Here is a 24,947-nt window from a genome sequence, read left to right as displayed (position 1 = left end):
AGTGTTTACTTTCCAGTGATGAAACGCTGACAAAATATTGGGTAACTGCTTTGTTTACTTTTGCTTGGCCATGATTTCTCAATTTTTTTTAAAAAAAAGTGATCTTGAGCATTTAGTAATAATGGCATTGTCGTTCATTCATAAATATTTACTGAGTCCTTTTATAAGGCAGGCACTGTTCTAAGCACTGGGAAAACAGAAGTGAACAAAAGATAGGGAACTTGCCCTCAAGGAGGCTACAGTCTAGATGGAGAAACAGACATTAGACAAGCAAATCCCTCCCCACCCAAGAAAGGTATAATGGTCATTTGTGATAAGCAGTCTGAGTGTACAGAACACAAGTTGATGAGATAAAGTAATAAAGTAACGAGGGCACCTGCTGTGCATTGGGATGGCAAGGGATGCCTTTTTGAGGGGCAGAAAACTGAAGGGATGGAAAGAAGCGCCATTTGAGAGTCAGGATCAAGTAGTTCAGGTAGAGAGAGCAGTAAATAGCCCTAAGGTGAAAGAGCTGGTTGGGACTGAGGTAGAGACAGGTGTGTTTTGGACCCAGTGAATGGGGTGGGGTGTGATTGAGAAGAGGTTAGAGAAATGGTTGATGACGGAGCATTCAAGTGTTGGTTTTCATTCTTAGGACAGTGAAAAGTCCTTGAAGGCTTTAAAGCAGGCAGTGACTTAATTGTGTTTCTATTTCACAGTGATCATTTTGGTTATTGTATGGAGAATAGATTGCAGTAGGATAGTTAGGAAGCTTCAGTACTGGGCCTCATAGCTAGTATAAGGACAACTAATTAAGACAGTAGAGAGCAGTGGACATATCTGAGATAACATGGGTTAAGGTAGAATGACCAGAACTTTATAATGGATTGGGTTTGTGAAGTGAGAGATGACTTCCAGATTTCTGGCTTGACCATGCATATGGTTCTGCTGGTTTTCAGTTATAGTTGATTGTTGAATTCATAAGGAAAATAATTTGTGTACTTGATAATACTAGTCTTTTATGAATAATTTACTTTTAGATAATTTAAAGAAATGAACAATAAATATTTTATGCATTAAGTTAATTAATACCAAGATGTTTACCACGTTTATAACAGTAGTGTGTGCAGCTTTTAGAGTTCACTTTTACCTTGTCTTTACTTTTAAGAATATCAGATAAAGTAATGGAGATTTTGCTGGCCTTATGTATTATAAACTTTCATCAGTGATATTTTTGTTTTATTGCATTTGCATTTTGTTCTTATGATAATGGATTAACTGAAAAGTGATTTAAAAAATAGGTTGCTGTTTTCACTGTTTTAGAGATAAAGGAATTTAATGTTTAAAAATAAAATGTCAGAAACAGAGTTGGTGTTACAATTGAGTCAATCCATCAGATTGAGGTTGATGTCTAGAATAACTAACAAAAGAAGAAAAATAGAAAGTAAGAAACATAGAATTAAGCCAATCCATAGTATTTCCCCAGTTTATTTTCTAAATTGTGTGCAAAGTGGGCAATGAATGGTAGTGCAGTTAGGCCACTCATCTCAAGATTGAATTTAGCTAGGAATTTAGAAAGTAAATGTTTGACCTCCAATTTAAATTTCCTAAATGTGGAGACATTTTAAAATATAGTTATTACCATATATTCACGTTACATGATTTAATCCTAGGGTATCTGTTAAAGAATTGTTTTTGTGTGGTGTTATTAAGTTTTAATTCTTTTTCCACAGTATATTAAATTGAAATCTTAGATGTTTGTTAGAACTCAATATTTGATTTGAACTTCTCGTTATCTAGAAGTGAAAGAACTTGATTGGCAAGATAAATATCCAAAATATTATACCATGGTCTTTTATAAAATTCAGAATAATAGTGATATAATTACACCACATAACAAAGGTGATTCCATTACAATCCAATGTATTGTACTTATTGAGTTATTAAATTTATTTAGTTGTTTTTACACTTACATTTTGGCAACTATAATATGTGTCATAAAATTATGTAATAGAAGTTAAGCAATGCCAGGTACAGATAAAAATAATGTAGCAAATATTTATTGAGGTCTTACTACATGTCAGGCACTGTATTCTGTCAGATATTCTACATATTTTAATCTGAATACTCATAGCAGTTCTATAATGATCACTTGACAGTGGAAGAAACAACTTAGTTAAGTAACTTGCTCAAAGTCACAAAGCTTGCAAGTGGTATAATTAGGTTTAAACAGGAAGTCTGAGTCCTCAGTCTTTACTACTCATTAGCTGATCATAACTGTAACAGATATAAAATGTATAATTTAATGTCTCAAGCCTTAGTCATCTCCTATCTGTACTACAGCGGCCTCCTCACTGAATCTGTTGCTTCCATTTTGCCTCTGTTGCTTCCATTTTGCCTCCTAGAGGAAACTCAACCAGAGAGATCTTTTAAAAAGCATCAGTCATATCTTGTCTCCCTCTTGCATGAAAATTACTTAAGTGGTGTGGTAGGCAGAATCATGCCCCTTCCCAAAAGATATTGGGCCCTAATCCCTAGAAATTGTAAATGTTACCTTATTTGGAAAAAGGGTCTTTTCACATATAGTTAAGGATCTTGAGATTGGGAGATTATCCTGGATTATTGGGGTGGTGGTCTAAATGTCATCACATGTATCCTTATAAGAAGGCAGAGGAGAGTTGACACATACATGTAGAAGAATGCAATGTGAAGATGGAGGTAGAGATTGGAGTGATGTGGCCACAAGCCAAGGAATGATAGCAACCACCAAAAGCTGAAAGAGGAAAAAAGTAGATTCTACCCCAGAGCCTCTAGGTGGAGTGTGGTCTTGCCAACACTTTGATTTTGACCAGGTGATACTGATTTTGAAATTCTGGCCTCCAGACCTGTGAGAGAAGAAATAGCTGTTGTTTTAAGCTACTCAGTTTGTGGTAATTTGTTACAGCAGCCACAGGAAACTAATAAAAGTAACTTCTTATTTCAAATAAAATACAACTCCCTACTATGTCCTTAAATCACCCCCATCTACCTTTGTGACCTCATCATCTGCCAGTCTTTTCCCTTTCTTTCATAAGAGCAGAATATGTATCAGTCTAGTTTCTCACTGTACCCCGAGAACTTAGAATAGTGTCTGGCAAATAATAGGCATTCAAAAAAATTTTGTAAATGAGTGTTCATTGAACTTAACATTTAGAGACAATATAAGTATCTACCTGAAAGACTAAGGGAACATTGGCCTGATCCACTGGTGGCATTTTTGGATAAGAAGTAGGAAGAGAATTTGTTTGGAATTTTTTTTTTTTTTTTTTTGGAGACGGAGTCTTGCTCTGCTGCCCAGGCTGGAGTGCAGTGGCCCGATCTCAGCTCACTGCAAGCTCCGCCTCCCGGGTTCACGCCATTCTCCTGCCTCAGCCTCCTGAGTAGCTGGGACTACAGACGCCCGCCACCGCGCCCGGCTAGTTTTTTGTATTTTTTTTTTTAGTAGAGACGGGGTTTCACCGTGTTAGCCAGGATGGTCTCGATCTCCTGACCTCGTGATCCGCCCGCCTCGGCCTCCCAAAGTGCTGGGATTACAGGCTTGAGCCACCGCGCCCGGCCTTGTTTGGAAATTTGACACATACCTGTAGAATGGTATATAACGCTGATTTATGTTCCTAGAGAGACTTTTTGGGGGTTTTAAGAGGATTTGGGAAATATATAATAAAGGATAAAAGGGACATAATCAATGTGAAGTGTGATTTCCTTTTATTTCGGTGCATGCCCCTAGTCTCAGCTACTCAGGAGGCTGGGACCCAGGAGTTTGAGGCTGCAGTGAATAGTTACTGGCTGCACTCCAGCCAGGGCAACATAGCAAGACCTTGCCTCTAAAAAACAAACAAACAAACAAAAACAAAAAAACAAAAAAACAAAAAAAAAGAAAAAAATAATAGAAAAAATGATAAATTTTTCCTAATTTGATTATTTATTATATAATTTTATATATCCTGTATATGGGTAGTTTTTTAAACATCTTCTAGAATTTTTACAGAAAGCATTTACTTTGTAAGTAAATTTGTAAATAGGAAGCTTTACTTTTTTAAAAGTCCTATTTCAAGTAGCATAGTTAAGTGGACAAACAACCCAGATTGAGCATTCCTGTTCTCCAAATCCAAAATAAAAATGCTCCAAAATTTGAAGCTTTTTGAGCATAAACATGATGCTACAAGTAGAAAATTCCCCATCTGACCTCATGTGATGAAGTGTAGTTAAAGTCAAAATGCAGTCAAAACTTAGTTTCATGCATGAAATTATTTAAAATGTCGTATAAAATTACATTCAGCCTATGTGTATAAGATGTATATGAAACAAATGAATTTCATATTTAGACTTGGGTCCTATCCCCAAGATATTTCATTATGAATATGCAAATATTCCAAAATCCCAAAACATTCAAAATCTGAAACACTTCAGGTTACAAGCATTTGGGATAAGGGATACTCAAGCTGTAATAATATGTGGAACACTTACTGTGGGCCAGGTGCTGTGCTTAATGCTTTAGATATATCCTTAAAAAAATCTTCCTAACAACTCCATGTGATGTATTTATACTCATTTTACAGTTGGGAAAATCTCGGCTTAAAAAATTCAGTGTTTGTGAATAGTTAGTTGGGAGATTTCTAGGAAGCATGAAAGTATATAATTTATTCTTACAGTTCACCAAGGAAAAGAAATAGTCTTGACTAAAGGAATTAAAGAGCATAAACAAATGATCCAGACTGCTTTCTTATTTGGTTTGCAGCTAAGAAAACAGGCATCTGTCTTCCTCACTGAAGATGATGTGTTCTGAGATAAGCATAATGAGCAGATCATGATGTTCCAGACCCTTACAGGTCATAAAAGTACCACAATATATATTCTGTAGACAGGCTAAACATTTGGGGACACTGATAGGAAGGAATGTAAGTAAGAAAGTGAAATAATTCCTGTAATGTAAGGTTGACAGAAGGTAATCATCAGGGTCAGAATTAAGAGGTCTTGTGGTTTAGGAAGCATAAAATTATATAACTTATTTTTCTATTTCACTCAGAAAAAAGAGTATTAATGAAAGGAATTAGAGATGAACAGATTGATACAAACTGTTCTATGGTTTACAGCTTAAAAAATAAAAGTACATTTAATGCTATGCATTTTGAGAATAATGTATTTTATGCTTTTTATTTTTACATATATATCTATGTGTATTTAAGGACAAAATAGATTGACATTACTGATTACTTCACAATGATAATTAAAGTTCTATGAAACGTTTACTGAGTATATAGTTTTTCTGTGTATATAGAATTATATTAACTGGTATTCCTTATAGACCTAAAAATAATGCCTTTCAGTAAATTCTTAGTGGACACCAGTGTTTTCACATATGCTGCTTCTTTTTTTTTTTTTTTTTTTTTGAGGCGGAGTCTCGCTCTGTCGCCCAGGCTGGAGTGCAGTGGCGCGATCTCGGCTCACTGCAAGCTCCGCCTCCCGGGTTCCCGCCATTCTCCTGCCTCAGCCTCCCGAGTAGCTGGGACTACAGGCGCCGCCACCACGCCCGGCTAATTTTTTTGTATTTTTAGTGGAGACGGGGTTTCATTGTGTTAGCCAGGATGGTCTCGATCTCCTGACCTCGTGATCCGCCCGTCTCGGCCTCCCAAAGTGCTGGGATTACAGGCTTGAGCCACCGCGCCTGGCCCACATATGCTTCTTAGTCATTCAGTCATTTGTTATTTTTACCCTATCTGCAATAAAAACGAACAGAAGTTTCTGAAATTATTTTAAATGTGTAAGCTTGTAAGGGGGTAAGGAATGATACTAGGGCTCAAAAACAAAGCAATCCGTTTCACTTCCATTTAGGATATAGAAAGCTGCAAGAGAACATCACTTTCATTCTAATAACAGTAGGTTATCCCCAAAATCAACACAGTCATAACTTCTTGAGCACATCAGAGCTGGTCACAAGGCAGCCAAGTGAGCTGAATTCACAAGATCCCTCTGAGGATAGATGGGACGGAGGAACACTGACTTGGTAGAGCATAGGAGGAAGAGGTGCCCACCACATAAAGTAGTTAGCAGTATCAGCTAAGATCTTAACACATTTTTAAAGGGTGGCTGTGGGCTAGCACAGTTTATGTGTTTAGGATAACTTGTAGGTTAGACACAGAGGAGCTTTGCATCCATTTGCAAGCTCTTTTCCATACGTCTCCACTGTTTGCTCTGTGAGATAGACTGGGGGACAAGGCAGGAGATTGGAGAGCATCTCTCTTGATGATAAAGGTGTGGTACTGATGAGCTGCTGCTGAGGGACAGGAGCCAACTCTGCCCATTTTCTGAAAACCTTCTCCTTTATGAAGCAAAAGTCTAAGCTGCGGAGGGAGAAGCAGTGAACTTTCCTGCTTCTACAGCCCAGGTGAAGTGCCATTGCTTCGGTGGGTGTGATAGGAGCAAAACCCACTTGCCTCTGGAAGGGAGGTAGAAAACCCTCACTCATCCAGAACCATGCAAAGATCACTTACTTCTGGGAGAAAGGTGGGAGCACAAGCCTTTTGACACTAGGGGCTGGGTGTGGAAGGCAGGAGATGTTAGACCTAGGACCCTGCACTGATAAAAAGCAGAGGTCTGCCACCAGTGGGGATAGGGCAAGAAACTTGACCCTGGCAAAGGTTCCCCTCCCACACCCCAAGATACAAAGTTATAGGACAGGAACACTGAAAAAGTTACATTCCTGAGGCCCAGGCTCAAAGACCTTGCCCAAGATGAGGCTGGACCAAGATATCTGAGAATCCTCTACATCCACCATTAACCTAGTGTGTAGTAACAAGCAACAGTTGTCCTACTAGAGAAGGGACAAGAGTGTGGAGAGAGACTCCCTGCTGAAAACTGAGGGTGGAGCAGGAACACTGAGGAAGACCCTTTGGCATCTGAGGCTGCACGTTAAACAAAAGGTAATAGTGGCCCACTATTGGAGGTTTGAAACCTGTGGTGCTGTGATTGCCATAGCAACAAAAATCCTCAAACCCAGCTCCATTGCTAACTAGACTTACTATTCAACCCCCTGTACTTAACAGCTTAGCAGAGGAGGAATGTTCATTTCTGAGCATAAATACTATTACCTCTATTGTCACTGAATATCCAGCATTCAACATTTCAAAATCAAAAATTTCTGGGCACACAAAATAAGGAAACTTACCAAAACATAAAACAACAACAGGTCTAGTGTCAGAGAAGACCCAGATATTGGAAATATTAGGGAATTTAAAGTAACTGTGATTTATATGGTAAAATATCCACTGAAAAAACAACATGCCTGGATGTATAGGGCGTTTCAACAGAGAGAGGATCTATAAAATAATCAAATGAAAATGCTAGAAATAGGCAGGTGTGGTAGCTCATGCCTGTAATCCCAGCACTTTGGGAGACCGAGGCAGGCGGATCACCTGAGGTCAGGAGTTTGAGACCAGCCTGACCAACATGGAGAAACCCTGTCTCTACTGAAAATACAAAATTAGCCGGGCGTGGTGGTGCATCCCTGTAATCCCAGCTACTCAGGAGGCTGAGGCAGGAGAATCACTTGAACCCGGGAGGCGGAGGTTGCAGTCAGTAGAGATCGCGCCATTGCAATCTAGCCTAGGCAACAAGAGCGAAACTCTGTCTCAAAAAAAAAAAAAAAAAAAAAAAAGAAAAGAAAAAGAAGAAAATGCTAGAAATAAAAATGATATCTAAGATGAAGCATTTCTTCAGTGGACTTATCAGCAGTTTGAACATGTCTGGTGAAAGAATCCATGAACTTGAAAATAGAAATTATCCAAACTGAAACATAGAGATAGAAAATAGAAATTATCCAAACTGAAACATAGAGATAGAAAAGAGTGAAAAATTAGAAGAGAACATCCAATGGCTTTGAGACAGCATAAAAAGATCTAATATATGTGCGATCGGCATCTCAGAATGAGAAAAGAGAAACGAGAAGGAAGAATTATTTAAAGAAATACTAGCCAGGACAAAGCATAGATCTAAGAAGACCAGAGTACTCCAAGCAGAATAAATGCATGGGAGCGCACGCGCGCGCACACACACACACACCCTCTCCCCTAGACACATCATAAACTGCTGAAAATAAAAAAGGGATAATCTTGGAAGTAGCCAGAGACAAAGGTGACCATTGAACAGACTTCTGATCAGAAACTATGTCGTCTAGAGGACAAAAGAATATCATATTAAAAGTACTGAAAGTGAAAAGCAAAAATTAAAAAGTCAACTGAAATATATACCCAGTTAAAATATCTTTCCAGGACGAAGATAAATTGGCTTTTTTAGATAAACAGAAATTGAAAGAATTAATTATATCAAATCTATACCGCAAGAAATGGTAAAGGAAATTTTTTTTTTTTTTTTTAAAGATGGAGTTTTACTCTTGCTGCCCAGGCTAGAGTGCAATGGCATGATCTTGGCTCACTGTAACCTCTGCCTTCCGGGTTCAAGCAGTTCTCCTGCGTCAGCTTCCCAAGTAGCTGGGAACAGGTGCAGGCACCTGCTGCCATGCCCAGCTAATTTTTATATTTCAAGTAGCAACAGAGTTTCACCATGTTGTCTAGGCTGGTCTTGAACTCCTGATCTCAGATGATCCACCCCCAAAAGTGCTGGGATTACAGGTGTGAGCTACCGCACTCGGTTGTAAAGGAAATTCTTTAGGTGAGAGTAATGTGATACCAGATGGAAATTGATTTACATGAATAAATGAAGAGCACTGGAAATGGTAAAAATTAGGGTAAATATAAAAGAAATAACAATTCTACACAAATTCATTCAGAAAATAAAGGAGGAGGTAAGAACTTTCTGATAAACTTTCAGGCCAAACATTACCCTAATGTATATATACTCATGAGCGTAGATGCAAACACCCAAAAAATGAGAAATCAAATCCAACAATATATCAAAAGGATGATAATACATTATGACTAGTCAGAGTTTATCTCAGGAATTCAAGATTGTTTCAAAATTTAAAAACTAATCAGTATAAATCATCTTATCAGAAAACTAAAAAAGGAACACCACCATCTAGTCTCAGTAGATTTAGAAAAAGTATATGACAAAATCCAACAACTATTTCTGGGAAAAAAAAAATCTTAGCCTGGTGTGATGATGCACACCTGTAATCCCAGTTATTAGGAGGCTGAGGCAGGAGGATCTCTTGAGCCCAGCAGTTTGAGTCTTGTCTAGGCAAGATAGTGAGACTGTGTCTTAAAATCAGGCCTGTTGTGGTGGCTCTTGCTTGTAATTCCAGCACTTTGGGAGGCCGAGGTGGGTGGATCACGAGGTCAGGAGTCGAGACCAGCCTGGCCAACATGGTGAAACCCTGTCTCTACTAAAAATAGAGAAATTAGCTGGGTATGGTGGTGGGCATCTGTAATCCCAGCTACTTGGGAAGCTGAGGCAGGAGAATGGCTTGAACCCAGGAGGTGGAGATTGCAGTGAGCCGAGATTGTGCCACTGCATTCCAGCCTGGGCGACAGAGCGAGACTCCATCTCATAAATAAATAAATAAATAAATAACCCCACAACTCAGTAAACTAGGAATAGATGGGAGCTTCCTCTGTGAGAAACCTACAGTTTCACTTAAAGGTGAAAGACTTTTTCCTAAGATCAGGAAAAGGCCAAATGTGTCTGCTCTTACCACTTTTGTGTAACAGTATACTGGACATTCTAGCCAGTAGAGTAAGGCAACAAAAAGAAAAAACATTCACATTGCAGAGAAATAAGTAAAGCTGTCTTTTTTTCTCAGATAACGTTACCATACGTAGGAACCTACAAAACAAAAATACTGGAACTTCCAAGCGAGTATAGAAAGGTTTTGGGGTACAATATCAATGTACAAAAATCAATTGCATTTCTACAAACCAGCAACCAACAATTGGAAATTGAAGTTTCTCTTAAACTATTAAAATAGCATTAAAATATGTAATACTTAGAGATAAATCTGGTAAATGTTACATAAGATCTATAAACTGAAAACTATAGAACATTTCTGAGAGGAAATAATGAGAGAACTAAGTGAACTGAAATGTAGATCATATTCATGGATCAGAAGACTCAATATTGTTAAGATGTCAGTTTGCCCCAGATCAATGCATATGTTTAATGCAAAATAATCAAAATTCAAGTAGGTTAGATTTTTGTAGGAAATGACAGACTAATTCTAAGATTAATATGAGACTGTAAAGGACCTAGAATAGCCAAAACAACTTTGAAAAATAGGAACAAAATTGGAGGACTTATATTACCTGATTTCAAGACATAATATATAGCCACAGCAATTAATACTGTATGATTGGTGTAAAGACAGATAAAGTAATCAATGAGACATAGGGAAAGTTTAAAAAATCTCACACCTACCTCACAAATTGTCACTTTGTTTTTGATACAGGGGCAAAGGCAATTCATTATAGAGAGGATAGGCTTTTCAAAAAATGATGCCAAAACAGTTTGAAAAATAAATCCATGCCTTGCTCCATATGCAAAAGATAAAATAGATCATAGACCTAAATGTTAAAGACTGAAATTATTAAAACTTCTAGAGGAAACAATAAGAGAAAATCTTTGTGACCTGGGGTTAGGTAAAAGTTTCTTACATATGACTCTAGAAGCATGATCCTCAGAAGAAAAATTTGATAAATTAGATCTGTTCTTCAGAAGACACTACTAAGTGAATGAAAAGTCAGAATGGGAGAAAGTATTTATAAATCACATAGATGACAAAGGACATGTGTTCGGCATACATAAAGAACTTTTCAAAACACGATAATAAAACAACCCAATTTTTAGAAATATGGAAAAATTTTTAAGATGCTTCACCAAAGAACATTTGCAGATGGCCAGTAAACATAAGAAAAGATGTTCAACATCATTAGTCATTAGGAAAATGCAAGTAAGTCTCCAACACACTTGTTAAAATATCTGTACTAACAATAACAAAAAAAAACCCAAAAACAACAATTGACCATACAAAGTATTGTGGAAGATTGTGGAGCAACTCAAACTCCCTTACACTGTTGGTGGGAATGTAAAATGGCACAACAACTTTAGAAAACAGGTTCTCAAAAATTTAAACATACATCTACTATATTACTCAGCTATTTAACTCCTAAGGATTCAGAGAAAATGAAGCATCTTTTCATATAAAGTCTTATGCATGGATGTTCATTGCAGCTTTGCTTGCTATAGCTAAAACTGGAAACAACCCAAGTATCAGTCAACCGTTGATGGGTAAGTCAATTGTGGTATAACCATTCAGTGATATAATGCTCTGTACATATTCTGGTTATGTGTTGAAATTTCTTCTTCCACTCTGTGGCTCCTCCTGATGTTTTAGATTTTATTTTGTAAACAACATGATTGGATTTTATTTTTTAATCCAATCTCACACTGTATTTTAATTAGAATATTTTCCCATTTACATTTAATGTAATTGCTTAGGTCATCTTATAATTTGCTTTTTTGTTTTGCCAACTGCTCTATGTTTCTATTTCTCTTATTTATTTTATTTGAATTGATTAAGTAGTTTTATTATTCCACTTTCCCCCTCTTCTGTTAGCTTGGAAGTTACAGACTCTTTTACTTTTCTTGTGTTAGTGACCTTAGACATTACAAAAAGGACATATTATCAAAGTCAAATTTCACTGGTGTTTTTACTGTCTTCCCAGATAATAATACAAGAAGAACCTTACAGTTCTCTATTTAATCCTCTTCTGACTTATATGTTATTGTTGCTAGCTATTTTATTTATCTATTTCAGGTCTCCTAGATATTGTTGTTTTATCTAACCAATATCTATTTAGATTTACCCACATATCTATCATTTTTTAATTACCTATAGTATTTCCATTTGGAATCTTCTTTTTTTTCTGCCTGAAGAACACCTTTTAGTATTCAGTACAAGTCTGCTGGTAACAAATTATCTTTGTTTTTGTCTGTTTGAAAATGTCTTCCACATGCATTTTAAATAGATGTTTTTATTAGCATAGGATTTTACACTGTGTATCTGTAGATTTCTAGAAATATGGAGGCATATTTATGGCTTCTTGACTCTGTGGCTTATTTTCTTTGGCCAATTTTGGAAAATTCTCAGATATCTTTTTACATGTGCCTCTGCCTAATCTTCTCTCTCTCCTCCTTCTAAGACTCCAATTTCATATATATTAGACATTTTTATAGTATTTCCATGTCCTTTATCTTCTTTTTTTCATTTCCATCCTTTTTTCTGTTTGTGATTCATCGGTGTTTTATTCGAATACACCTTCTGTCTCACTAATTCATCTGTATCTAACCTGATTTTTATTTTGATTATTGTATTTGTCTAGTCTAGAATTTCCACTTAGCTCTTTAAAATCTGCCATGTTTTTTATATCTTAGAGAATTCTCTGTTGAAATTCTCAATTGTATCTTTTATCCTCTTGAACCATGTATGTATCATATAGCACCAGTACCTGGAGCTCCTTTTGGTATGTGTATATTTTGTATTTTTTCTGCTTATTATATTATCTCCTCCTGTGTGTTGAAATTATTGATTATGTGCTTGGTCTTGTATTTGACAAACCTTTTGTAGAAATAGTTTGAGGCCTAGGATGATATCTTTCTCATGAAAGGAATATGTTTTCTTCTGGCAGACACCTAACTGCACTAGCAGTAGAGTCTTACTTAACCTGATTTCAGGTACTGGATGATTTGAAGCTGGGCTTCAAATTGTTGGTGTGACATTATGTTTATAGTAGCAGTAGCAGGATGGTGGAGCTTACATTCTAACTACACTGTTAATTCTGTACCTAAAATTGTAATAACAGCTAACAGCGAGAAGTACAAGATGCTCTAAGAGCACCTAATAACAGGTAATCTCCTCTGGGGTGTTAGAGAAGGCTTTGCTGAGAAGTGACAGCTGACATGTATGAAGAGAAATAATTAGACGAAGGGCAAGATAAGGGCAGATAGGAAAGCAGACATTCCCAGCATTGAGAAGGAAAGAGAAGCATGCAGATTGAATGCAGATTCAAAGAACTGAGAGAAAATCAGTGTGCCTAGAGCATAAAGCAAGAGGAGTTGCTGAGACAGTGAAAAAGCCCAAATTATGCAGATCCTTAGGTGCATTATGTAAGGGAATATTCAAATTACAGTTTTAAATGCTTTGAAATCTCATGCTGACTGTAAAGTCAAAAATGAATCAGAAAAGAGTGATGTAGGATGGAATGGAAGGGATGTAGTGGGTGAGGATCACTTGGAATCTGTTACCCTTACCTGAGCAAACCTTCAAAATAGCTTGGATTAGGGTGGAAGTAGTCTGGTTGGAGAGGTGGACGGATTAAAGAAATAAATAACAAAACCAGGACTATGTGAGCAATAAAAACCAATAGTATCAAGGATAACTCCTGAAATCTTGGTTTGTAAACCAGGTGGGTAACAGTGGCACACACTAAGATAGGAGACTAGAGAAAGCCCACATTAGGACAAGAGACTGGAGGAGGCCCAGGTGTCCAAGGAAATACCATGAGCTCAATTTTGAACTTGTTGCCTTTGAGACACCTTTGAGACATCCGAAGTAGAGACTGCAGAGAGTTGTATATACAGATCTGATACTCTGAACAGGTCTGCCAATAAAAAAGTAAAATTTATACAGATTACATTTAAAGTCATTTGTGTGGAAGAGATTGTCTACAGAGAAAATGAAGACCAAAAGTGGAGAACTGCTATTGGAAACATAATTTTACACCAAGAAAATAAGGAAGCTTAAGAACTAGAAGTATAAATTGAGGACATATATCACAAGGGTTTTGGTAAAATATTTAATTTTAAGTTCCTGATTACTTCTAATGTATCGTTAGCAAACAATCAGTTGATCTATGTGGATGTGGAGATGGTGACAGGGTATGGTAGAGGGGTATGTGTGCTCAGAGAACCTATGCAGGTATATAAATAGAAATGTTGGGGTTAATCTCATTTTAAGATTAAATCAAGAAGGAATAATAACAGGAAAGGGAAAGGGAACTTCCTCTTTCAATAAAGGCAGACTAGGTAACTCTAATCAACTCTCTTGGCAAGGATAATTTTTAAAGCTGAACAAAACATAAAAATCATCTGCATACAAGCCTATGGAAAGTAACAAGGTAGTAAAATATTACCCTTCCAAGACTGAAGAGACAACAAATATCCAGAAAAGTGAACATGTAATTTGGGGCCTGCTTTGGGCCTGGGGGTATTTGCTGATTCTAGAAGAGGGTCTTGAGGGACTGAGAGCCTAAGTGACTTCTCTGACAGCCTTGCAGAGTCCCTGGTAAGCCCCTCTGCAGTAGGAATAAGGGCAATCCTGAATAGACTGTCCTTTGCAGGGGAGGACAGCCCAGCTTCAAATCATCTAGTACCTGAAATCAGGTTAAGTAAGACTCTACTGCTAGTGCAGTTAAGTGTCTGTACATTGTTAGTCCTGCTCATTGCTGCGTCTCTAGGTCTCTAGCACCTAGCAGCACAGTGCCTTGAACATAACTGAGCATTTGAGTGAGCGTATATAGTCAACAGGAATCACTCAAATGAAGAGATCCTTATCTTTGGCTTCTTTCCAGTTTCCCAGAATACATAGTATGATGCTGGGACTTGAATGAAATTAAAATGATATCTTCAGAATTAGATTTTCTTTGGGCTACTTTTGAGAGAGATTAGGATAGAAGGTGAAAGTATTATGACTGACTTGGGGGGGAAAAAGTCCTATTTCCTCTTGCTTATAGATATTTGCTAGACTTTCCATGGCTGCTTTTTTTCTAAGAGAACTGTGTATAATTTTTGGAAAAAATTGAATTAATTAAATATTACTACAGTGAATCATTTGGAAGGAATGGTTCTTTATAGCTGTAACATCCATTAAAAAGATATTTCTTTGAAAAGCACATCCTTTCTTTGCAAAGTTTTGAATTGCAGGTTATTTACATATTTTAAGCCTAAATTATGAAATTCCTGTGATTCTAATTTATTACGTTTAAAAATGACTTAGCAGAGTACCGCAGCCAGAAGGCTCAGTTGCAAAACCATGGTCTTTAAATTGATTTGTTTGTTTTGGTGTTCTTATGATTTTGCATGGCAGCATATTTTATTGTATATTTACAATAGTTATATGATACTTACTATTGGTATTTCCTTTATGGAAAGAGTTCTTAAGGATATTTTTATGTGTACCTCCTCATGAACCTTGCTAGTCACTGAAATACAAACTTAGGAATGGTAAAACATATCTCCCTTTGTTATTTCTGTTTATTGTCTTCACTTCATTTTCCCTCTCAGATTTTGATTTTCAGTGATCTCATCTAGTCCTTTACACCCTTTATTTTAGTGGTGGAATGTGGCAATCAGGGATAGGGAAAATAATGAGGTATAATCATTAAAGGTATCTTAGAACCTGGCATATTTCAATTATTCATATTTAACCTATTTGGAAGTATTTTATAAATATGATTTTATAATGAAGAGGGCTGTTACACTATTACGTTAATTACTAAAAGTTCCCACATTTATAATCTTTAATACCCCAGATATTTTATATGTCCCAGATATTCAGTATTTTAATATAGAAGTCCCTATTATTCAATTTCAAAATAATCAATACTATCTCTAAAAATACACAGATATTGTGTAATTTTAGAGTTCCTTTACTTTTTACTAGCACTATTCATGATAAATATATTTTTCAGTTTTATTCAATAAGATTCTGTTCAGAATCTGTGAAACTTAAATACTTGCTCTTTTGGAGTAAGCCAATGATTTATTTAATGCTTTTCTATGTTGTGTATTGTAAGGAGAAATATCTTCCTGATGGATATAATACAGGCTTGTTGGAGACAGAGCTATTTCCCTCCCTGCAAGGAATGTATTATGTTGTTTTACAAAATGCTTTCTTGCACCACTCATGCTAACTAAAGAGCGAATTTAAACACAGACATGTTTACTACACTTTCCTTCCTTGAATGGGTACAGTTTTTAAAACTTGGAAATGTACCATTAACTCTTAATGTCTCATTTCATTTTTGAGGAATTCAAGTTGGGATGCCAGCCGTACTATAGTAATGTAAGAGGAATGGTAACTGGCATTAAGGCATGCACTTAAGCAATAGAGGAATTTACTTTTCAGTGTCTTCCAAGGTCCATGAGGATGCACACTTATTTATCCAGAGAGTATGGATCTCACGTATGTTTGTCCAGAGGGTGTGACTCTGTGGAGGAGAACACTTACTGGTAAGTATTGAACTCTTATTGTATTATGTTTCAGAAAAATATGTTTAGAAAATCAGTTGATTTTTAGCAGTGATGAAATCTCTTAGTCTGTGCTGGTTTCTTAACAGTGGACAGTCCCAGATGTTGAAGTCAGCACAACAAGAGAAAAACCCAAATCCTGATAAGACTTGAGGATTTTTCGAAAATTAAATGCAAAATAGTTGGGGCAAATGTTGCTGCGGGAGTCAAGACTAAGTAATACAGTAAGAAGATATGAAGTTGGAGAGCTTCTCATGTTCTTCTTTTGTATAAAGTTTGCATACGTACAAAACCCAGGACTTTAATGACTTTAAGAGGGGGCAGAATTGCATCTCTTGGAATTTAACAGACTCATGTGAACTGGAATGTACATTGTGGCCCTCACAATTGATTTTAATATTTCTTTGCAAAGTCCTTTCTGTTTCTAAATAAAAGCTGTGCCTTCTGAAACCTGTAAGTGATGTATACTGGCCACATCAAATCTTTTAAAAGTGTTTTCCAAACCCAAAATTGTTAGTGTGGAACAAATGTTTCTTTTGGGAACACTAAAACAAAGGGGTATGGGAGGATTGATTTCAGAGACCAATTGCTGCTTCTGCTTTATACTCTAACATTCTTACCCTCTTTCTCTCAGCCAAGAACTCTTATGATATGTAATTGGCTTTTGGTTGAAAAAACATGTAAAATAATGTTTTTGTGTGTGATACAAAAGTTTAGAATAAAACAAAAACAGCCACTCTAATATGTGGTAGGTTTTCTGGCAATTAACCATAGCACATAGATATTTGCCACAGGAAATGCCACTGCCAGATCTTCCACACCATGACATGAAGGCTTAGCATTGTTTTAAGTCATGCCTTAATAAATGATGAATAGAAGTGCAGAGTCCGTGAGTAAGAATTCAGTGCTTAGGAGTGTTTTTGGCATCTGGTAGACAATTGTTTGTTAGAGTTGCCAGTTATTAGCTCGCTGGCCTTTATCAAAGTGCTTTACTATTTTGTTTCTTCTGCCGTAGATATCCCTGTGTTATCTCCTATTGTGATGACTGGCAGTGTCCCACTGTGCTAAATCAAGAAGACTGGATATATAGGTCCAAATCATGGTTATGGAGATGTTAGGGTGGAAGACAGCAGTGTGGACATGATAGAAAGAGGATTGAGAATACATTTCTATGTGATCCATTTTTGCTTTGCCTTCTGTCTAATTCTGCCAGTTCCTAATCTTTAGGACTCACCTCAAAATCTCTTGAAGCCACTTTTTAGAAGATGTGCAAAATGTGTGTGTAGGGAGAGAGCATCAAGAGCAGAAAGAGTAGGTGAGAGGGTAAGAGATAGTCAGTCACCCAGCAGCTGCTTACTGAATGCCTGCTGTGTGCTAGGAGATGGGGATACATGAAGCTTGTGGTCCAGTTGTGAAAGATAGGCCATAAACAAATAAACATGTTGTATATTGGATGATAGTAATGAATAACTGGTAAAGGCGGGTAGTGAGAGCTGGGGTAAGGAGATGAACTCAACTCGAAGTAGGGTCATCAGGGAAGGCCTCATTGAAAAGGTGGTATTTGAGTAGAGGCTTGAAAGAGGTAGGGGAGCCAGCTATATGGAAATCCAGGAAAAGGGGAACTGAGAACACATACTGTAAGTTGTTAAAAGGACTTTGACCTTTCCTTTGAGTGAGATGGAAGCCCATTGGAGAGTTTTGAGCAGAAAAGTGACATTATTTGACTGATTTCTTAAAATAATTCCTTAGGCTACAGTGTAGAGAATGGATAATAGAGGGACAGTGATGGAATCAGGGACTGATTAAAGGTTTTTTGAGTAATTGAGGCTGGAGAAGATGGTGACTTGGACTAGGGTGGCAACAGGAGAGGTGACTAGTGTTCAGTTTCTGGATCTGTTTTGAAGGTAGACCCTTCAGGATTTATTGGCCTTTTGACTGTGGGGAGTGAGGGATTGAGAGGAGTTAAGGATGACCCCGTAGTTTTTGGGCTGAGCAGCTGGAAGGGCAGAGATATCATTTACTATTTATCAGGATGAGGAAGATTACAGGAGGAGCAGGTTTTAGGGAGAGATCAGTAAACGTGTGAGCAAATGAAATTCCAACTAGATATTCAAGGGTAATGTAGACAGAAGACAGTGGATATAAAATGGTAATTATTTAAATGTTCATTTTGCACAAGTTGATAAATCATAAAAGTTCTATTTAAATGATTTAAATCTCCATGAAGATGTTGCTATAATTCACATTTTATCGATTAGGAAATAATGCAGAAGGATTAATATTCCTAAGATCACTGATATGAAACTTTGTTTTATGACTAAGTTCCAGGTTCTACTGACTTTATTATATTATAAAATAGGCATAAAAGTGAAATTTTCATTATTGCCATAATTGATTAAACAAGTAATACTTCTAGTTGCCTTTACATTACACACACACACACACACACACACACACGCACGCTGTCTCTCTCTCATAGAGAGGTATAGATAATATCTTTGAGGCTTATGTAGAAAGATACTTTTTTTGACCTTTTGGTGTGTTCAAAACATACTATAATGTAGGTTTTAATTTTGGATATACATTTTAAAATTCTTTAAATGGTAAATGGAGATGGCTATGAATATAATTAATTTTTAAAGCATATTCTTAAGAAAATTTCTTTTGAAAACAGTTTACTTCATGGTAATTTATGTTCTCTTCAGTTGTTTAAAGGGGAAATATATTTGCATACTCAAGTGTATTTTTAATAGTAGAATGTATGATGTTTATTTTTTGAAACACAAATACAAATAATGGAAACACATGTGATTGTCTGAGCTTTGACATTATTCTAGGCAGGATGACAAACTATCACAATCCAAACAGGAAAACAGAAATTAAAATCTATCAAAAGTTTCTACTCTGTTGCTTAAAGGTTTATGTACTGTTTATATTTTTTATTCAATAAAGTGATAGAAAGTTACTTTATCTTATAAAATCCTAAGACACTTAAATTTTGTGTAGTCTAATAAGTTAAATGATCAGGAGCAGATTAATATAGTTCTCTTCAATAAAGTAATAAGTACATATCCTTAAAGGTCATATATCTAATTTTGTGGAATATGACTATTTAGTTTCTATAACCTTGGATTTTTAAAAATTACAATTTGTGATCTCTCATCTATGTAAATAGAAAACTGTTTCTGATTATACAGGAAGCCCTACATGTTGCAGGAGTGGAAATGCAGTTAACGGCTGCGGTGTCATTTCTGACCATTCTGCAGGACGAATCAGTGTCAATTCATTCATATACCCACTCATTCCTCCAAGTCATTCTCCTGCATCTGGAGCACAGGGACACAGGTCAGGGGCCGGCATGCTTAATTATAGACTTGTTTATTGTTTTTTGTATATGACCATGATATTATATAAATACTGTTAGCCTGATGAGGATAACTGAGTAAGGCCATGCTGCCTAGGAGTTGAGCAGTGGAATGACTTAAAATAGCTATGGCTGTCTTCTTATAAAACCCACAAAATTTAATATCCTTAGAAACTGAAGACCCATTAATTCATCTTATGATTTATACTTTCTTCTTAGTTTTTTTCCTTTTCTAGCAGTCATGTTTATAGTTTGTACAATAAAACAGCAAACCTTGCTTTAAAGATATCTTACCAATACTATTTTTAAAAAAATATAAAAATTTTCTAGATGTTGACTGAGACAAAATAATAGAGAAACTTTTTAGAATAGTAATGAAAATAATTATTTCCATTTTATCATTAAGTGCTATTGTAACTATTAATGGATGAGTTGAAACTGAATTTGAAGTGAGACTTTTAATTTAGTACGTTTTATCTGTGTCAACCAGGTGTCAGCAATGCATGGCTGGAAACTCTTCTGTCTGTTATAGAAGTATTGCCAAAAGAAACCCTACGGCATGAGGTAATACTTTCATGGGGTAAATACTAATGAGTAAGTCACTCTAAGGTTTTTTTTTTTAAAAGGTTTATTGTCAAAAATGGTTTTTAAAAAAGAAAGTTGTTTTTCGTTTTGAATGTAACACGTGCACATTGTAGAAAATTTGAGGAATATAAAATATAGAAGGAAGAAAAAAGAATTTGTAGTTCTGTACTTGTCCACTTTTAAGGTCCTGATGTATTTCCTTTCAAATTTTTTTCCTATATATGGTTGCTGCTTGCCATATCAGTGATCATACTGAATTTATATATGGTTGTTTTTCATTTAGCATTACTTTCCTATATTATTTTAAACTCATTTGGTAGTAGCTGCAGAATATTTTACTTGTTAAACATTTAAGCCTGTTTTCAGGCTTATATTTTACTATTGAATAGGACATTAATGAACATTTCTGTAGAGCTCTTCCTGTTTTTCAGATAATTTATTTAATTGTAGCTTTCAAAAAGAAATTAATGGATCAGAGGGCATTAATATTCTTAAACTTTCTACTAACAATATGTGAAGATGCTCTTTTCCTGGACTTTTATCAGCAATAGTGTTTCTATTTAATGGGCTAAAAATGGAATTACATTTTAATTGGAATTTTAAAATTATTGTGCTGTTGAATATTTTCTCATATTTATATCAGTTTCTCTGTATTCCTTTGCAATTGTTTGATCCTATCCTTTAATCACTATTTATATGTGCTATTTACCTATTATGGTTGCCAATTCTTTATTATACTTACAAATATTATTCCCAACATGTTGTTTGCCTATTAATTTTCAACATTGAACAGCATACTCTTCCCTAAAGGTTTTAAATAAATTACAATGAGAGAAGAAGAAGAAAATGGAAAGGAAATGTATCCACTAATGAAAAGATTTTGTATTCTTTGAACATTATTTCTATATATATTTCTTTCTAAATATGTCATGATTGAAAAAAAGAGTCATCAGCCAATGAAATGTCCTCTACTGACTTCATTAAGTATCTTTGTCCTTTCTTTGTCTTCATAGTTTATGGTCATATCACAATGCTTAAATATTGGCTTGAAAATGGGAAGATTTTCTAGTTATAAGGATGTTTGCATACTATCTGATGCCAAACGTCTAGATGATTATGCATATTTAAATGTTGAACATAATGTAGACATGTGATTTTTATATTTTTTGAAAAGCCATATGCTGTATAATGCAATTTTTACTCTAGAATACCATATTATTTAACATGTGGTTTCAAAGATTTTAGATATGTAATTCTAAACTTTTCACTTCTAAATTATCAATGCATATTCAGTAATTCCAGCTACTTTGAGAGGAAACAAGCCAGTTGACTATAAGAGTCATAGAATTTTAGAAATTAAAGAGATCTTAGTGGGACATATTCTAATTTCCATTTTAAATAGATGAGAAACTGGAGATTAGAAATAGCGAGATTATGGCCGGACACGGTGGCTCACGCCTGTAATCCCAGCACTGTAGGAGGCCGAGTCGGGTGGATCACAAGGTCGGGAGATCGAGACCATCCTGGCTAACACGGTGAAACCCCGTCTCTAGTAAAAAAAAAAAAAAAAAAAAAAAATTAGCTGGGTGTGGTGGCAGGCACCTGTAGCCTCAGCTACTCGGGAGGCTGAGGCAGGAGAATGGCGTGGAACCCGGGAGGCGGAGCTTGCAGTGATCCCAGATCGGGCCACTGCACTCCAGCCTGGGCGACAGAGTGAGACTCCGTCTCAAAAAGAAAAAAAAAAAAATAGAGAAATAGCGAGAGTATTTGGACAAACTAAAGAACTGGGACTGGAATCAGGGTCTGATCTTCATAGTTTTTTATAGTCTGTCAGGCTGTTGTAGTATTTGAGTGCCCAATGTATATACATAATGCAATATCAGACTTGGCTTATTGTATTCAAATGACATAATTATTTAATAGGATTTATTTGAAGCTATAATGTTTTTCATCCCATTAGGATAAATATAAAAATCTATATGAAATAAAAATACATTTCAAAGTATTTAGTCATTAATTTGCTTTTTTCTTTTTAAAATATATATTTCAAAATTCTGCTTTTATCTGTGCATACAGAGCATTGTAAAATCACCGTTAACTTTACTTCAGTTTTTTTCTAATTGTTTTAATTGCATAATTTGTAATTATCTTTACCTTAATAACTCAGAAGACAAAATAATCCAAGTTATTGAGTCATGAACCTCAAACTGTAATTCAGATTCTTTAAAAATATTTAGAACATTAAAATACTCTGAAGGAAATAGCTGACATGAGTGGCATGAATGTATAAAATTTTGTGAATTTTTTTCTCGAATTTTCTCTTTAGATTTTGAATCCACTTGTTTCCAAGGCACAACTTTCCCAAACAGTCCAGTCTCGTTTAGTTAGTTGTAAAATTTTAGGAAAATTGACCAACAAATTTGATGCCCACACGTGAGTATTTGTGTGTAATTTTTGGTCTACTTTATTACATTGATTTAAAATGTATAATGACTGTATAACAATATATTTGTATTATTTCATACTGCATACAAATTTAGTTATCTTAACTATTTTAACTTTATAGAATTCTCATGACAGAATTTACTTATTCAGATGCCTTTCTTTTCAATCTCATAACTTTTCAGAATTGATAAGCTAAACTATTTTCCTACTTCCTATCTTAATCTTCCCTATCTCATACCAAATGTAGTTTTGAGGATAAAATGGCATTACCTTATTGACTTTCAAAATGGGCAAACAGCATAAAGATAGAATTTCTGCTTTTATACACTGTTGTTGTGAATTTGTTATTTTGAATAATCTAACTTACTTTGAGGTTTTATGGAGCATATGTATAATTCATGTGCTACTTCTTGCCTACTTATTAAATACCAGATGAAAAGAATGGAATGTTGTGTAACTGTGATACAAGAGTAAAGCTGAAGAATATTTTGGTTGATGGTTGCTAGACTCAGATATTCCACTGCTACAGCCTTTTATCCTAGCTATAGACATTTCAACTGCCAATCCAAGATTAACCATTATTTTTAAAAGACTGTGGTATACATAATTTACAAGTAGCTAATAACATCCAAATTTAATAAGTAGCTAATAACATCTAAATTTAATAACATATGTAAAATACATTGTAAAGTATTATTTTTTCTATTAAAGTACATTTGTTATTATTAAGGTGAGTTAAGATTTTATTGATAATTGTTTGGGAATATTATTCTGAAACACTCATTCATTTGCATGTTTCTTTTCTCCCCAACTTCAGCATTAAGCGAGAAATACTTCCTCTGGTAAAATCACTCTGTCAGGATGTAGAATATGAAGTTCGATCTTGTATGTGTCGGCAATTAGAAAATATAGCTCAGGGCATTGGGTAGGTATACTTTGAATTCCTTATGCCATTTCCATGAAAGCATGCCATCGAAAGGCTATATTTGATCTTTAAAAATGATCATAACAAGTACCTCCTCTATGTCTGGATTAAAAGAGATAAAGAGGAATGTGCTTAGCATGGTGGTAGGTATTTGATTAATGTTAATTTCTTTTATTCTCCTTAGTTATTATTCCAGACACCTAGGTTCAGGAAATGAAAGATATCCCAATATAAACCATACTTGGAATATGTTTGACTGGCTATTCTTTGACTATATTATTGGGTCATTTCAGGTGGGATTGCAGTTGTCCCTCCATGTCCTTGGGGACTTGGTTCCAGGACCTCTTTTGGATACCAAAATCTGAGGATGCTCAAGTCTCTGATATAAAAGAGTGTAGTATTTCCATACGGCTTGCTTATATCCTTCCACATGTTTAAAATAATCTCTAGATGCTAATAATACCTAATATAATATAAATGCTATGTAAATAGTTATGCTGTATTGTTCAGAAAATAATGACAAGAAAAAAGTCTGTACATGTTCAGTAAAGAAGAAATTTTTTTTATTAATGTTTTCTATTCATGGTTGGTTAAATTCACAGATGCAGAACCTGCAGATGTTGAGGGCTGACTACACTCTAATGGAAGACTTTCTATAACTTCTGTGCAACTTCAGGCTTCCAATATTTGCTTTGTTACTCTCCTTGTTTTATGGGTGCCTGAAGCTCCAGGAGGGACATAGCAGCCAGTCTCCTCATCCATAAGAACTGATATCATTTCAGTCTTAGAAGTATGATATTAAAGGGAGTCTTCCCTCAAAACCGTCTTGGGAAAGCTTTTCTTTTAAAAACAAGATTCAAAATTGGTGCAAAAATCATTGGAACCTCTCATTTTTAGCAGAAGTTGCTCTGATTTCATCTGGTTCTTTGTTTCACAAGCTAGGGCAATCAGATTGTGGTCATTTGTACCTTTGTTAATTTTTTAAAATATCTGGGCCAATATTTAAGGCTCTGAAAAGGCTTTTGAATGTCACACAGGGTATAGTAGAATGTCACACAGGGTATGGTAGTGTACTCTGTCCTGTGTCCACTCTTACTAAATAATATTTCCTAATTGTTGTGTTGGAAGTTTAACACAATTAATGAAAGAGTTATTTGTTATGATTATTTTCATTTTTAATGACCAGAGATAATTAAGTTGAATTTGCATCACTCTAACGTTTTTTAAAAAAAACTCTGTTTAAAGATTGAATGAAAATAACTTTTACTATAGAGATGAAATTATTTTTCTTAAACTATTTTCTTCCATTGTTAATAAATTCAAGGATTTCAGTAGGTATACAAATATATTCTG

The 24,947-nt window shown here is 35.4% G+C and overlaps 2 protein-coding genes across 6 annotated transcripts in view; one reads left to right on the top strand and one right to left on the bottom strand.

The window, feature by feature from the left end:
* Positions 1-24,947, bottom strand: part of DDX24 (DEAD-box helicase 24) — a 463,245-nt gene that overhangs the window by 171,546 nt on the left and 266,752 nt on the right. The gene's annotated exons all lie outside the window — the stretch shown is intronic.
* PPP4R4 (protein phosphatase 4 regulatory subunit 4) overlaps positions 1-24,947 on the top strand; it is a 106,932-nt gene that overhangs the window by 36,901 nt on the left and 45,084 nt on the right. For 2 of the 5 annotated variants that reach the window (XM_050799038.1, XM_050799039.1), the window contains exons 4-7: positions 19,473-19,620; positions 20,130-20,203; positions 22,551-22,657; positions 23,487-23,594. In XM_050799038.1, the coding sequence (XP_050654995.1) occupies positions 19,473-19,620; positions 20,130-20,203; positions 22,551-22,657; positions 23,487-23,594 (437 nt within the window). Of the gene's footprint in view, positions 1-16,153; positions 16,258-16,364; positions 16,726-19,472; positions 19,621-20,129; positions 20,204-22,550; positions 22,658-23,486; positions 23,595-24,947 lie in introns of those variants that run through there. The other 3 variants (XM_050799040.1, XM_050799043.1, XM_050799042.1) reach the window with 3 other exon arrangements.

The sequence above is a fragment of the Macaca thibetana genome, chromosome 7 (assembly GCF_024542745.1).
Source record: "Macaca thibetana thibetana isolate TM-01 chromosome 7, ASM2454274v1, whole genome shotgun sequence".
Taxonomy (NCBI): Eukaryota; Metazoa; Chordata; class Mammalia; order Primates; family Cercopithecidae; genus Macaca; species Macaca thibetana.
The sequence above is the reverse complement of the archived record's forward strand: the minus strand, read 5'-3'. Positions and strand labels throughout refer to the sequence as shown.